The following is a 15,059-nucleotide window of genomic DNA, read 5'->3' on the forward strand; positions in this document are numbered from 1 at the left end:
AGCTTACATTGCAGATCACCTAAATCGAAAATTCACCTATGTACCTCTTGGCTCCTACTGTGGTCAATGACCACTCAGGTAATGCACTGAAGGAATGCCAGAGACCATTTCTGCTCCTCCAAGAGCAGACGCCTATGTTTAGTCAGCTAAACTCCTCTCTAGGCTTCATTGATTAAACTACGAAAGCGCCTGTTGACAGGGGTGTGGATGTCCAACTCACACATGGGCATCCACCTATGAACCTGTAAGTGTCAGCATCTTCGCCTTGTACCCAGGAGACTTGTCCAACTTTCCTACATGGAGAGAGAAATGTTCTTCCCTTAGAGGATGGTTCAAAGCTTCCTACAAGACATTCAGCGCTTCGTATCGCCCTCTCATGTATTTGTAAAAGAAAGCCAGATGCCTAATGTAGATTAGACACCTAATTTCTAGAAGTGTAAAGATAGGTGAGCATGCCAAAATAAATCACTGCGGCTCTGGCCTGCATAGTCTGTCTCCATTTATATATGATTCCACTGCAGCTGGAAAACTGCATTTGATTAATAGCTCTGTATTGCCAGCAAGTTGTTGAGGAGCTTCATTTTAGTTGCTTTCCTCAGATCAAACGACTGGAGGCATAGGTTTATAGGGAGAATTAAAAGAACCATATCTATATGCATACAGTGGAAGAAGCAATTAAGGGGAGGTACGAAAAACCAAACTTCAAGAGGTTGTTAACAGAGAAGGGGAACAGCAATTATTTGGCGTGATACCCAGGGTAAAGGTAGTAGCAAGAGGATTCAATTAAGACGGAGAAAATGTGAAATTTCGGCAGACCTCACAGGAAAATTTTATGAGAATGAGACTTACAGGGGTATGGAATAATTTTAATATCTGAAAAGAAAGATTTTGAGACAGGCAAAACAGAACATCAGCACATATTCTGGCGATAACTCTCGCAAGAGCAAGAAAATTGCCCAGATGGTCTAACTGGTTTCTTCTTCAGGCCGTGGGAGGTGGCCCTGGAGGGATGAGGGGCCCAGGAAAGTTGGTCCACATTCAAGGAGCACCTCCTCCAAGCTCAGCAGAGGTGCATCCCGATGAAGAACAAGTCGGGCAAAAAGACCAGGAAGCCCGCATGGATGAGCAAGGAGCTCCTGGACCAACTGAAAATGAAGAGGTTAGCCTATAGAGGGTGGAAGCAGAGACAGATAGCCTGGGAGGAATACAGAGAAGCTGTACGAGTGACCAGGGATCAGGTGAGGAAGGCTAAAGCCCTGAAGAAATTGAATTTGGCAAGGGATATAAAAAGCAATAAGAAAAGCTTCTATAAGTATGTAGGGGACAAAAGGAAGTCCAAGGAGAACGTAGGCCCCCTCCGGAAGGATACTGGTGCTCTGGTTACCCGGGACATAGAGAAGGCTGAGTTACTCAATGACTTTTTTGCCTCAGTCTTCACTGATAAAGCCTCTTGTCTTACCACCCAAGCTGTGGAAAGAACTAGCAGGGACTGTGAGGATGAACCACTGCCCACTGTACTTGAAGAGCAGGTTCGAGAACATCTGAGGAACTTGAAGGTGCACAAGTCCATGGGACCTGATGAGATCCATCCGCGGGTCCTGAAGGAACTGGCGGATGAAGTTGCCAAGCCACTGGCCATTGTATTTGAGAAGTCGTGGCAGTCTGGAGAGGTCCCCGATGACTGGAAGAGAGGGAACATAACCCCCATATTTAAAAAGGGAAACAAGGAAGACCCGGGCAACTACAGGCCGGTCAGCCTCACCTCTGTGCCTGGCAAAGTCATGGAGCAGATTCTCCTGGCAACCATGCTAAGGCACATGGAGAGCAAGGAGGTGGTGGGTGACAGCCAACATGGCTTCACCAAAGGCAGATCGTGCCTGACCAACTTGGTGGCCTTTTATGATGGGGTGACAGCATCGGTGGACAAGGGTCGACCAATGGATATCATCTACCTGGACTTGTGCAAAGCTTTTGACACTGTCCCGCACGACATTCTTCTCTCTAAACTAGAGAGGCATGGGTTTGATGGATGGACCGCTCGGTGGATAAGGAATTGGCTCAATGGCCACACTCAGAGAGTAGTGGTCAACGGCTCGATGTCCAAGTGGAGACCGGTCACGAGTGGCGTCCCTCAGGGGTCCGTGTTGGGCCCGGCCCTCTTCAACATCTTTGTCGGTGATGTGGACAGTGGCATGGAGTGCACACTCAGCAAGTTCACTGATGACACCAAGCTGTGTGGTGCCGTCGACACGCTGGAAGGGAGGGATGCCATCCAGAGGGACCTCGACAGGCTGGAGAGGCGGGCCCGTGTCAACCTCATGAAGTTCAACCAGGCCAAATGCAAGGTCCTACATCTGGGTTGTGGCAATCCCAGGCACAAATACAGACTGGGCGGAGAATGGATCGAGAGCAGCCCTGAGGAGAAGGACTTGGGAGTACTGGTGGACGAGAAGCTCAATATGAGCCGGCAATGTGCTCTTGCAGCCCAGAAGGCCAACCGCATCCTGGGCTGCATCAAGAGGAGCGTGGCCAGCAGGTCGAGAGAGGTGATTCTCCCCCTCTACTCTGCCCTCGTGAGACCTCACCTGGAGTACTGCGTCCAGTTCTGGAGCCCCCAACATAAGAAGGACATGGACCAGTTGGAGAGGGTCCAGAGGAGGGCCACGAAGATGATAAGAGGGCTGGAGCACCTTTCCTATGAGGAGAGGCTGAAAGAGTTGGGGCTGTTCAGCCTGGAGAAGAGGAGGCTCCGGGGTGACCTTATAGCAGTCTTCCAGTACCTCAAGGGGGCCTACAGGAAAGATGGGGAGAGGCTGTTCAGGAGGGCCTGTTGTGATAGGACAAGGGGTAATGGTTTTAAAATAGAGGGAGGTAGATTCAGATTGGATATTAGGAAAAAATTTTTTACCATGAGAGTTGTAGAACACTGGAACAGGTTGCCCAGAGAGGTGGTGGATGCTCCATCCCTGGAGATGTTCAAGGCCCGGTTGGACGAGGCCCTGAGCAACCTGATCTAGTTGGAGATATCCCTGTTCCTTGCAGGGGTGTTGGACTAGATGACCTTTGAAGGTCCCTTCCAGCCCTAACCATTCTATGATTCTATGATTCTCTATCTAAATTCTGTAATTTTAATTCTGCTTCTTGATGCATGATGGCTTCTACAGTGTAAGCTCTGTTAATGATGACTGGGATACTGTGGTTCATTTATCTTTGGTGGGTCAGTTATTACTTCTCTGCAGTAAATGGCTGCAGACTCTGACAAACACACCACGAACACACAAAACCCAACTCTATCCATGAACACATCTACCTTGGCTGCCACTGCGCAGGTGCAATAACAATCCATCCAGACTCAGCTTTCCCTCCAGACCAGACCTAGCCTTACCTGAGGCCCGGGTATAATGGTACCCTGAGCCTAGTATAAGGATGTAAATGAATTTATAGAGATGGGACACTGCACAAGACACTCTCTTTGCTTTTCAAAATTTTTTCTAGCATCTTCATAAGGGAGCAAAAGCTGTTGACGTGTTGTCCGCTTCCTGAAGATTTCGGCCCTGAAAAACCTTTTATGCGTTTATTGTGCTAGTAGGCACCTGGGATACTTGAAATTGTCTGTCAGTAAAGAGTGTTTGATGGGAAATTGGTTGAGATATTCTAAGGGAATGAGAAAATCAAGCCAGAGAGATTCAGGTGAAATACAGTTCTTAACAATGAGATTTTCTGTTCAGCAATTGCAGTATAAATGGAAGACTTTCTAGTATCCCCAAATTAACATGGTATGGAAGTAAGGAGAGGGAGTTCTGGGTGAGACCCAAACTGTTTATGAATCCAGGTCCATTTCAGTAAATTATTTTATCCAAAAAAGACACCACTTCTGAAAGCGTTTCACACTAAAATGCTTTTCCACATGAAATGTTTCAGTTCAGGAAATGCCAAAGCAATTCATGTCAGTATTTTTTTAAGATATATTTTGACTTTTGTTTCAAAACATTTTTTTTTTTTAATTTAAAAATTGACTACAGTGAAAAGGAAAAACAAAGGTTAAATTAAAAAATCCCTGAATACTCTCAGGACATAAGAAGATGTTTATTTTTAAAGTGAACAAATTCCTTCAAGTTGACCCCAAATGAAGTTCATTATTACGCTTTTTTTTTTTTTTTGCCTAGCTGGAAATCCTGAACATATTTTCTAGTAGACCTGCCCAAGATTTTCTCTTGGGTTTCTTTAGGCCACTTTTGCCAACAGCAAAAAAAAATAAAAAAAAGAAAAAATAATTCTCCTAGCTGTGGAATGTATTGCAGGGAGCAGTCATGCCCTGGTTGGAGATGACACTGCATGTCTCTCTTAAGTCTGTGACTAACTTTCAGACATCCAGTTTGCCTCCTAACATATGGAATATATACGGACAGGATTTTTTGTACAAGCCAGACTGCAGCAGATGGGTGACAAATATAGCACTCTGATTTAGCAAACAGTCTACTTCACATTCATGTAGACTGCATGGTTTTTCCATGAAGTTTCTATGCAAGCTTACTTGTCTGAGGGCTCTGGTTATATTTCAAATAATTTGTAAATTAATTATACAGATTTTTATTCCCATCTGATGTCCATTTCCTCTCTCTTGACCAGCCCCATGACATTTCAGGCATATGCATTTGCAGAGCAGCACTAGAGTCTTAAAGCCAGAGGAAAAACGCAGCTCTGCAAGCTCCTGATGCAGGGCACAGACCCTGGGTAGACAACCACCAAGGTATCCTGGAGGACAGCCTAGGCTGGCTCACAGAGGACTCTATCACCCAGAGCAGGAGATCTGAGGGCTGGACCTCCTGCATGTGGGCAGTTAGCCATTGGCCCCAACGCTGCATCCCAGTGAGCTCCAGCTCTCAAGACGATACCATAATTCAACTTCTTACAAAACGATCACCCGGCCCGTGTAGGGTTGTGCCTGTCCTATGGCTGCGATATTCACAGAAACATTTTTGTGTCGGTCTCACGACAGTAAAACACTCCTGTGCTACTGTCACTCAGGATGTGGCCCTGGGCATAGAGTTTCACGTGCACACAGGCACAAGAGGCACTGACAGGCCTGTAAGCCACATCTGTCTGAAAAGTCATCTGGTCCTGGCCCCTGACATACAGTTACAAATGTCTGTAAGATGTGTATAAGCCAAGGGCAAAGCAACCCTTTCAAGCTCAAGTTACGTGAGATCATTCCAAATCCTGATTTCATGGCACAATTTGTTCTGTCTTTACTGAGACTGTTCTCACACCCAAGCATCCAGACAAAACACTTTTCATGATGGGTGGAAAAAGGAAAAAAAAGGAAAAATAACGAACATGATACTCACATTTATCCACCAGTGCTGGGAAGTGGACCTCATGCAAGGACTCTACCCTGAAGGGATGTGCTTGCCATGTCTCAAATGAGGACATGTGGGACACAAGGGGAAGAGCAGGACTGATCCCATCACTTCTCACTCTTGACTTGCTCTGTCTCTAGGCCAGCCAATGCTGTCAGTGCTGCAGAACAAACCTGTTTGCAAAATGAACCTTTTCTACTGTGGTGCCCTGCGTGCTTTATGGGTCCTCTCCTTCCCACACTAATAAACCGTCTTGCTCTTAAGGCTCATCGGTGCAACCACACACGTTCCTCTGCAGAACAAGAACAGCTAGCCTCAGCTCTGCCTTCCAGGAGTCGAAATAGGCTCTTATTAAACACCGTGAGTTGTTCTGTTTTTTTTTTGTTTAATTATCTGTGATAGGTGATGCTGAAGGAGCAGGCAGAGTGGACTGCAGCTCTGCTCTGTACACCAGGTGGCCTCAGTGGCATGTGCTTCAGTCCTGACAGTCTCAAGGTGCCACCCTGACTCCTGCTGATACCAGTTCAGTCCGCGGTGATCTGAGCATGCCTACAGTACAGTAAGACAGTGCCAAGGATCATGCAAGAGGAGAAAAAATCAGAAGATAAAACACATGGATGGGGTTGATATCGCAAGATATCTGCTAAACACACGTAATCAATTGCCCGTTTATATGAAACAGCTCTGCAGACAATGAACACTGCTGCATTGTAGTTACCTGGAGGAACTGAGAGTTATCCTCTGTTGTCTTAGAAAAAAAACCTTTAAAACCCAAAAGCCTCAGCTGTAGTCAAGCATTTTTCACAATGCCACGTAACAATTTATTCATTAAAGAGGAGATGCAGGCACTGACTGATGCAGGATGACTGATAAAGTGGCTGCATGGGAAATTGCATCGTGTGTCAGCGAGAGGTTGATTGTTCGCGTGGAGGGAAGCTACTGGTGAAATTTCTCATCTCACTGAACTGATTTAATATGTACACAAAGCAGGAGTACACTGATGATATCTGCTGGTGACGTGAAGTCAGAGGTCACTATTAATGCAATGGAAAATTGTGAGTCAGAAATTTGGAAAGGTCAGTAGTACAAGATGTAGGTTGTCTGCCTACGGTGGCAGTCATCTGACTAAATGTGAATTTCTATGGAGGTGTTACTCACCATGAACTCTACTGTTAGTAGCGACAAAAGCACTTTAAATGTACTCTCCAAGTCTACCTAAAATAGATACCCAAGTTACAGCTAAAGGACTTTGCACTAAGCCTAGCTATCACTCACTCTTGATGGCAAGGACGTTTTAAGGATTCTGGGTCAGCTGCAGATGCACGAACGGTACTCATCTAGATATTTCAAAATGAGTCACTTCTGGCTTTAGAGGAAAATAATAAAATTTCTGGTGGCGTCCATGGGGAGGGATGAAGGAAGGCCAACGTGTGCTCCTCAGGCATGGAGACCTCTAATTTGTCACAAAACAGGAAAAAAAAGAAAACAAAAAATGAGAAGGTAAACTATGATCCTGAGATTGTTCAGTCAATGCACAGGTTATGTGCATTTCAGTAAGAACAGAAGTTTAATTTCTATGAATGACCTTCTTGGGAAAAAGAAAATGTTCCAAACAAAAGCAGAAATCTATAGCAAACTGACTGTTTTGCAGGCTAGCCTACCTGTAGGAAGTTAATGACTTTCAATGCATTTCCTGTACTGAAAGTCTTGATATGAGACAGAAATGAACGGTGCCTGGATTTCCAACGGAGATGAGTGCTAAGAGTGGTTGTGATGATTATCAGGCAGTGACCATCATTTCAAACGAGACTGAGGGAGTTCGGCCAGTTGGCACATGGAGGACTTGTTGGCTTGAGACCCAATTCTGAATGAACTGGCGGATGTAATAAAAACACAGTGTGCTTGGAAACCCTGAGTGGGTTGCATCAGCCTGGGCAACCATGATGGAGAGAGCCGTCTCTCACCAGGCATTTACTGCTGGACCACAGAAGCCTGAAGGAATGGGAAAAGGAATGGGAAAAGGAATGGGAATGGGAAAAGGAATGGGAATGGGAAAAGGAATGGGAAAAGGGAAGGGAAGGGAAGGGAAGGGAAGGGAAGGGAAGGGAAGGGAAGGGAAGGGAAGGGAAGGGAAGGGAAGGGAAGGGAAGGGAAGGGAAGGGAAGGGAAGGGAAGGGAAGGGAAGGGAAGGGAAGGGAAGGGAAGGGAAGGGAAGGGAAGGGAAGGGAAGGGAAGGGAAGGGAAGGGAAGGGAAGGGAAGGGAAGGGAAGGGAAGGGAAGGGAAGGGAAGGGAAGGGAAGGGAAGGGAAGGGAAGGGAAGGGAAGGGAAGGGAAGGGAAGGGAAGGGAAGGGAAGGGAAGGGAAGGGAAGGGAAGGGAAGGGAAGGGAAGGGAAGGGAAGGGAAGGGAAGTACAGCCATGCAGTTGAAAAGGTAGATCAGAGACCATGGCAAAGGCCTGATAAGGATATGGTGAGTCAGATACTGGGCAACAGGGAGGAAACTGAATAAAAAATATCTTCCATTATTATAAACAAAGACATTTTTTCCTCCTACAACGCTTAATTGATCTCTGGAACTCACTGCTGTAAAGTATTACTGGGCATGTAATACAGCAAGATGAAGATATAGTTGGGAATACTCTGAGTTATCTTGCAGAGGATAGATGCATAATGGAAATACAATATAATCTAAACTTGTATACTTTAGGGTATACAGTCATTAACTACTGACAGGCTTATATGGCAAAATTAGTCCATAGCTACTCAAAGGGGATTCTTGTGTCTTCCTCTGAGGAACTCTCAGAGGAAGGATACTGGATTAAAAGCACTGCTAATTGGATCTAACTCCAGTCTTCCTATATCTTAGCATATCTTTTTCATTTCTGACTCATATGGTATGGAAAAAATTCCTATCTTCTGCAGGTTATGAGCATTTCAATAAGAACAGAAGTTTAATTTCTGTGAATGACCTTCTTGGGAAAAAGAAAATGTTACAAACAAAAGCAGAAGTCTGTAGCAAACTGGCTGTTTTGCAGGCTAGCCTACCTGTAGGAAGTTAATGGAAGTGCAGTGGTTGATAGTCAATGAACTTCTCCCACAAAAACACTGCCTTAACCGTAGGGCCCCTATAGACTTCCTCCACTGAGACCTATTTGGCTATGTAGCTTATGTCCAGATTTACTAAAGACAGAATTGTTTTTCACTCCTTTTTTTGTTATTTTTTTTTTTAATTTGAAAATCTGTGATTAAAATCTATAAATCTCAGCATACCAGGTAATACTAAGGGAACTGAGTTAGAGACCAACACATCTCAAGGTTCACAGGGCAACCTCGACTTCCCCGGGGGTTTTAGGTGTCCGTTAGGTGTTGTTGAGTGGCTCCTTGGTATCTGGGCTTTTAAATGGTATGCATTCACAGCAAAGATGACAACCTCGTTTGATCAACCTTTGGGATTACTACAGTCTAAGAAAAGAAAGTAGGCTCTTGAGACATTAGCTGGTACCTTTGATGAAAGCTCCTGAATTTGATGGCTGTGCTGATAAGTGGTGATAGTAAAATGTCTGAAGAGAAGAATAATTGTCCTTCAGGATGGTAGGAACATATGATGGAATTCCCCATCCTCTGCTAAACATATCTACTAACAAGTGATCAAATTGAAATACTTTTGGTTCATAAGCAGCTAATCTGCAAACAAATCTCTCCCCTGTTCCTTCCAACGCGTTCACAACATTATTTTCATTTCTATCTAGATTTGTTTGCTTGTTAGTCTATGGCCTTCCCCTAAGGATAGAACTGCAGATGGATGAATTATTTTATTTTATTAAATATTATTCTTGGCTTTTTGGAGATACTTTTTTGTTTTGCTTTAATGATTATTCCTCCTGGTGTTATTTCAGTTTTCAATTACAACTTGTGTGTGTATGTGTCTGGTACACTACCATTTTGTAAATGGATGTATGCACTTATTGTTAATTGATTCCTCAAATAAACCCAAACGCTTGCATCGAAATAATGTATTATATTTCTTGCATGCCACTGAGCTGGATGTCTTCAAGTTTGGCATTTATTGCTGCTCTGGAGGTGGGCATCTTTCTGTCCCTCCCACTACCCCTAGAGTGAACAGAGATTCTCATGTCAATTTTCTCTGCAGACCTCATAGAGCTGGCTGATGTCTCTGAATAAAGGTGGCCAAAGCTGTACTTCTAAGTGTGCATTTAACCATTTAGATAAATGATTGAGAGAGTTGGGGCTGTTCAGCCTGGAGAAGAGAAGGCTCCGGGGTGATCTTATTGCAGCCTTCCAGTATGTAAAGGGGGTCTACAAGAAAGCTGGAGAGGGACTTTTTACAAGTGCATGTAGTGATAGGACAAGGGGCAATGGCTTTGAACTGAAAGAGGGCAGATTTAGATTGTATATAAGGAAGAAATTTTTTACATTGAGGGTGGTGAGGCACTGGCACAGGTTGCCCAGAGAAGTTGTGGCTGCCCCATCCCTGGAAGTGTTCAAGGCCAGGTTGGATGAGGCTTTGGGCAACCTGGTGTAGTGGAGGGTGTCCCCACCCGTGGCAGGGGGGTTGGAACTAGATGATCTTTGAGGTCCCTTCCAACCCTAACCACTCTATGATTCTATGATTGCTTTTTTTTTTTTTTAAAAAAAAAAAAGCCCTGAACTCTCAGCAGCCCCCACAGGCTTCAGTGGGGGTTTTCTTCCCTCAAGTCAGGCCATTATGAAGGATATTTTTCAAAAGCAGCCCTTGTTGGTCTATATCTTCTCCCACCGAAACCAACGTCTGCTTGACAGTTATTTTCTTAGAAATGAGAATTAAGGTACAGTTGGTCTTTTAGCCAGTTTTTGCAGTCCCATATTTTTTCAGGCTTTAGCTAGAAAACGCAGCTGAAGTCCCTCATGGTGGGACTGTGTACTTCAGCAGGTTTCAGCAGGTCATCTAGTTCTCCTTTGTGCCAAAGAAGAAAGATAATCTCCTTTCAACCGTGATTCATCCCACATATTACAGACATCTATCTTCAGGGAAGATGAATCATTTCCTGAAGGTGCTTCTCTCTCTCTCTGACTCTCCGTTTAGGAAAGCTAGAAAAAAAGCTTAAGCAAGACTGTAAATTGTAGATAGCTAAAGTGGGGGAGATGAATCCCATTGTGCACCGAGAATCAATGGCTACTGATTCACTGAATTCCAACTTTCAAATGTTGTCAGCATTTCTGTTTTGACAGCAAAATTATTTTTGTTTGAAATTTTCTACCTGTAGTTGATTCCTGACATTTTTAACACAGACCCGAAAGAAACATTAACCTGGCCCACTGTGCTGGTAGCCGTATGGGCATCTGTGATGGGATTCTGTTGCTCAATCATAGGCACCTTAGTATTGTTTTAGACACTGAGAGGTTTCATGTCTGGTCTCCAGATACTAAAACAAGTCAAGTGTCCACTAAGGCTTGCTTCGTGTCTCCTGGCCTCAAGAGTATAACTCAAATGGAAACCTATAGTCGAATCAAGCCCCGATAAAATATCGTCAAAAAAAAGGAAGCAGAAGCTGGAGAGGTGGTGTGTCCTGCCCTGGGCTGGATACCCGTTAGCTGTGGAGCTGTTAATGGGTGCTTCAAACCTGCTTCTACTCCATGTTGTTGCCTCCCACCCCCGTCCGTGTTACTTCTTGGGGATTTGCATTTCGATGGCCGTTTGGTAAAATAAGGTTGTGTTTTCTGTTCATAGATTCAAAACCAAAGGTCCTCTTGCTAGAAAGACTGTTCCACACTAACATTTAGCCGATGGGAAAAGTGACGTGAAACAGAGCAAACCATCCAAGGCATAAATGTTTGGGGCTCATCTACACTGAAGAAACATGATCTAGTTCCCATTGTGGGGCACATCTTTTCTGCATAGCTCCTTCTATCACGCAAAGGCAGCAGCTGAGGTCCTGGAAACGGAGTTGTGTGGTGGTCTGGGCTGAGCACCCTACATATAGGCTGCCCAGGGATGTGGTTGAGTCCCCATCCCTGGATGTGTTTAAGAATAGGGTGGATGAACTACTTAGGGATATGGTTTAATGGGAATTAGGGACGGTTGGACTGGGTGATCTCTAAGGTCTTTTCCAACCTAGAAAATCTATGAAATCTATGAAATAATTAGCCTGGCCTTTTCGTGGGATTAATTATCACTGAGCTGATACAGCACAAATGCTTTGGGCGGCAGTACTATCTTGGCTGGGACCTCTGTGTGGTGGTGTATTACGTACTGAAGTCAATGCCAGAGTCAGCAAGGAAATTGTTTTGATGGTGATTGCGTAATTGTGTGTGTTGATGACAGTGGGTGAACAACTGGTAGTGAATATGAAAAGCACATGTAGCAGCTTGCTGAATATAAACTACTCATTTCTGTGAAATTCTTCCTGGTTTAGTAAGCTTGGTTTTACCCTGTGGAGTATAATAATGTCTCCTAAGCACCTGAGAACCCCTAGAATGATTGAAAAGCTTCATACCAAAGAACAGAACAATGTCCAAAATTGAGCCTTAATAAAAAGTCAAAGAGTATCTTTAGGATACCTCAGTATTACCTTTTTATCTAATGTCAAAGCTGAAGTCATCATCTTGTCACTGTCTGGTTGAGCATGGAAATATTTTAGAATTAGAGACACTTAAACACTAAAAAACCCAGGATCCAAGAAGTTGACAAAGCAGGTAATTTGTCTTACTCCAGTAGTGGCCATTCCTCAGCCATAAAATGTGAGACAGAAATGTTAAGCATTTGGTGCTGCTTGGTTTGCCCAAATTATCTGATGGGAGTGGAGCTTTGCCCTTCTGAATGATACTTTCTCTACAGGAGGGATAGCAGAGTAAGGATGGCTGCATCAGAAAAACCCAACTATCTATTTACTCTCTAATTGTACCTCCAAAATAAAGTTAGAAGAAATTATTCCTGAAAGTTGTGGTTAGAAGTTTAACACCTCCCAAAATGAAAGGTCTCGTCCTAGTCCCCATGCATACGTGTCAGTGACACTATACCATATGGGAAGACGAAACTAAATTGAACTGTGTTTTTCCCTAGAAATCTTCTTTATTTAGTGGGTGACTTGTGCTTGAAATATAAGGACAATCAAAAAAACGTGATGCACCTACAAAACCTTCCCTAGGGCTATTTTCACGGTGAGATTACTTATCTGCTTAGGTGATTTGGATTCATCCTCGTAGCCCTGTGGCTGGATGCAGCTAGCATTTTGCAGTGACCTTGGGGTTTTCTGGCCATGTCCAGACAGTCAGGTTGAGGCAGTCATCTTGCTACTCTGCCCTTGCTCCTGACTGTCATGAACCAGATCCAACATACCAAAATGGTCCCTGCTTTCAAGCTATCTCATGTCCCATAAGTGCCAGAGGGATGAAGCATGACTGTCTGCAGAGGCTGGTAGCTAATCTTTAGGGGAGATCTTAAGAAATCCCCCAGGATTAATTTTAACATCCGCATCTGACACCAAAATAGGTAACCTGGTGCAAAACCACAGCGTTATGGAGCTGTACCTTGTTTCTTAGATGGCAGACGTAAGCATTTGCTACATACCAGTTTCAGAAACATTTTTAGAGTCAGAATTTGTGCATCGTTTTTCTTTTGAATACTAGTAAAGGTCACATTGGTCTTGGCTACTCATTTATTTCCTTTCTCTCATTGAATTTTTAACAATAGCGGGCATTCATCCAAAGCTCTGGGCTACTCTACATTGAGTTAAAATTCACAATGTCATTTGCTTTCAGTAAATATATTCAAATGGGCTGCCTTCAAAACCATAAATGACTCACTATTCAATCAATCATAATTGCTGGACCCTGAATTTCTCCTCTACATGTTGTCCTCTAATGCCTTGAAGGAACACATGATGTAACTCATACCAAAAACTGGTTGGGGAAAAGAAATTATTATGATCATTTTTATTCTCTAAGGAGAACTTGGTTAAGTTAAATACAGGACCAGTTTTTTGCTGGAAAGTGGGACAGATACTTGTAAATTTTATGTTACCACTCAGAGCTCTGAGAGTTACTTCATTTAAGAAAACTTATCTCTCTAATCAATTAGTAAGTTTCAAAATGGAACATGTGCTTCTCTCTTACTGATTTCCCATCAACCTGCCCCACTATATTAAACATACTTATTGACATACTAAAAATCTTCTTGTTAAAACACTACATGGTCAAAGTTTCCAATCGGATGGAAATAATCAAGGCATTTTCTTATAGAATCATAGAATCATAGAATGGTTAGGGTTGGAAGGGACCTCAAAGATCATCTAGTTCCAACCCCCCTGCCATGGGCAGAGAAACCCTCCACTACACCAGGTTGCCCAAAGCCTCATCCAACCTGGCCTTGAACACTTCCAGGGATGGGGCAGCCACAACTTCTCTGGGCAATCAGTTTCAGTGCCTCACCACCCTCTGAGGGAAAAATTGTTTTTCTTATATCCAATCTAAATCTCCCCTCTTTCAGTTTAAAGCCATTGCCCCTTGTCCTGTCACTACATATCCTTGTCAAAAGTCCCTCTCCAGCTTTCCTGTAGGCCCTTTAAGTACTGGAAGGCTGCAATAAGATCACCCCAGAGCCTTCTCTTCTCCAGGCTCAACAGCCTCAACTGTCCCAGCCTGTCTTCAGAGGAGATGTGCTCCAGCCCTCAGATCATCTTTGTGGCCCTCCTCTGGACCTGCTCCAACAGCTCCGTGTCCTTCTTGTGTTGGGAACCCCAGAGCTGAACACAGTACTCCAGGTCGGGTCTCAGGAGAGCAGAGCAGAGGGGCAGAATCCCCTCCCTCGACCTGCTGGCCATGCTTCTTTGGATGCAGCCCAGGACACGGTTGGCTCTCTGGGCTGCCAGCGCATATTGCCGGCTCTTTTAGTGATAGGGTACAAAGAGTTATGCCAAGGAAAAAAAGTAAAAGAAATGACTAACTAGAAGTTATCCAAAAGACTTTTAAATTGTAATCTCATTTTCCTCACAGTGCTGTGCAGTTAAAAAAAAATGAAAAAGAAAAGATTGCAAATCTGATTAGTCCTGATAGATAACAGTGAAACTACTACCTTCCCGCCGTGCTCTTGGTAAGGTTCGGCATAGGTTCATCACTAAGTCAAGGACATGAGAGGTGGAAGAGATCTATTAGAAAATCCTGGCTTCTCTTTGTAAGTGTAGAATTGTTCCTGCCAACACACTTTCTGAGGCTTTGCCCGGTCAAGCATTTAATGTCTCAAAACAGTGAGCCTCCAGTCACTTCCCTTGAGAGACGACTTTATTACCTAATAGATCTCAGCATGAGGGACTGAGTTCCAAACTAAATTTTACTTTTCATGTTGCTGAAGAGCTACTCTGTCTCAGGAACGACTGCCTTAAACCCCTTGCCCTTTATCCTGTGATAAATCTGCCCTGTGTTCCCACACCTTTGAACCGAGTGTTCACCTCCTGGTTTACTGACTTTACTACTTGAATCCACGCGCTTGTCCTCAAGGCTGATTTAAGTTACTATCAACTTTATTTAACCTGCTGGCGCTTGATGGGTATGTTCAATGGAATGGTTAAATTCCCAATAGTCAACACTGTTCCCCTACAGCAAGGCTTAAAAGAAATCCACAACAAATATTGTTAGCGATGAAGAAATATGGGGAGATTGTATCTGCAGATCCCAGCTGTAGATATTCCCGAGGATAAAATAAAC

At 43.9% G+C, this 15,059-nt stretch overlaps 1 protein-coding gene across 1 annotated transcript in view; it reads right to left on the reverse strand.

Annotated features, from left to right (window-relative positions):
- LOC104372972 (urea transporter 2) overlaps positions 1 to 12,239 on the reverse strand; it is a 100,592-nt gene extending 88,353 nt beyond the window's left edge. Inside the window, exon 1 of the mRNA XM_086628678.1 lies at positions 12,155 to 12,239. Within this exon, the coding sequence (XP_086484804.1) occupies positions 12,155 to 12,224 (70 nt within the window). The 5' untranslated portion in view covers positions 12,225 to 12,239. The remainder of the gene's footprint in view (positions 1 to 12,154) is intronic.
- Positions 12,240 to 15,059: the final 2,820 nt, after the last annotated feature.

Source organism: Tauraco erythrolophus, chromosome Z, assembly GCF_009769465.1.
Source record: "Tauraco erythrolophus isolate bTauEry1 chromosome Z, bTauEry1.pri, whole genome shotgun sequence".
Taxonomy (NCBI): Eukaryota; Metazoa; Chordata; class Aves; order Musophagiformes; family Musophagidae; genus Tauraco; species Tauraco erythrolophus.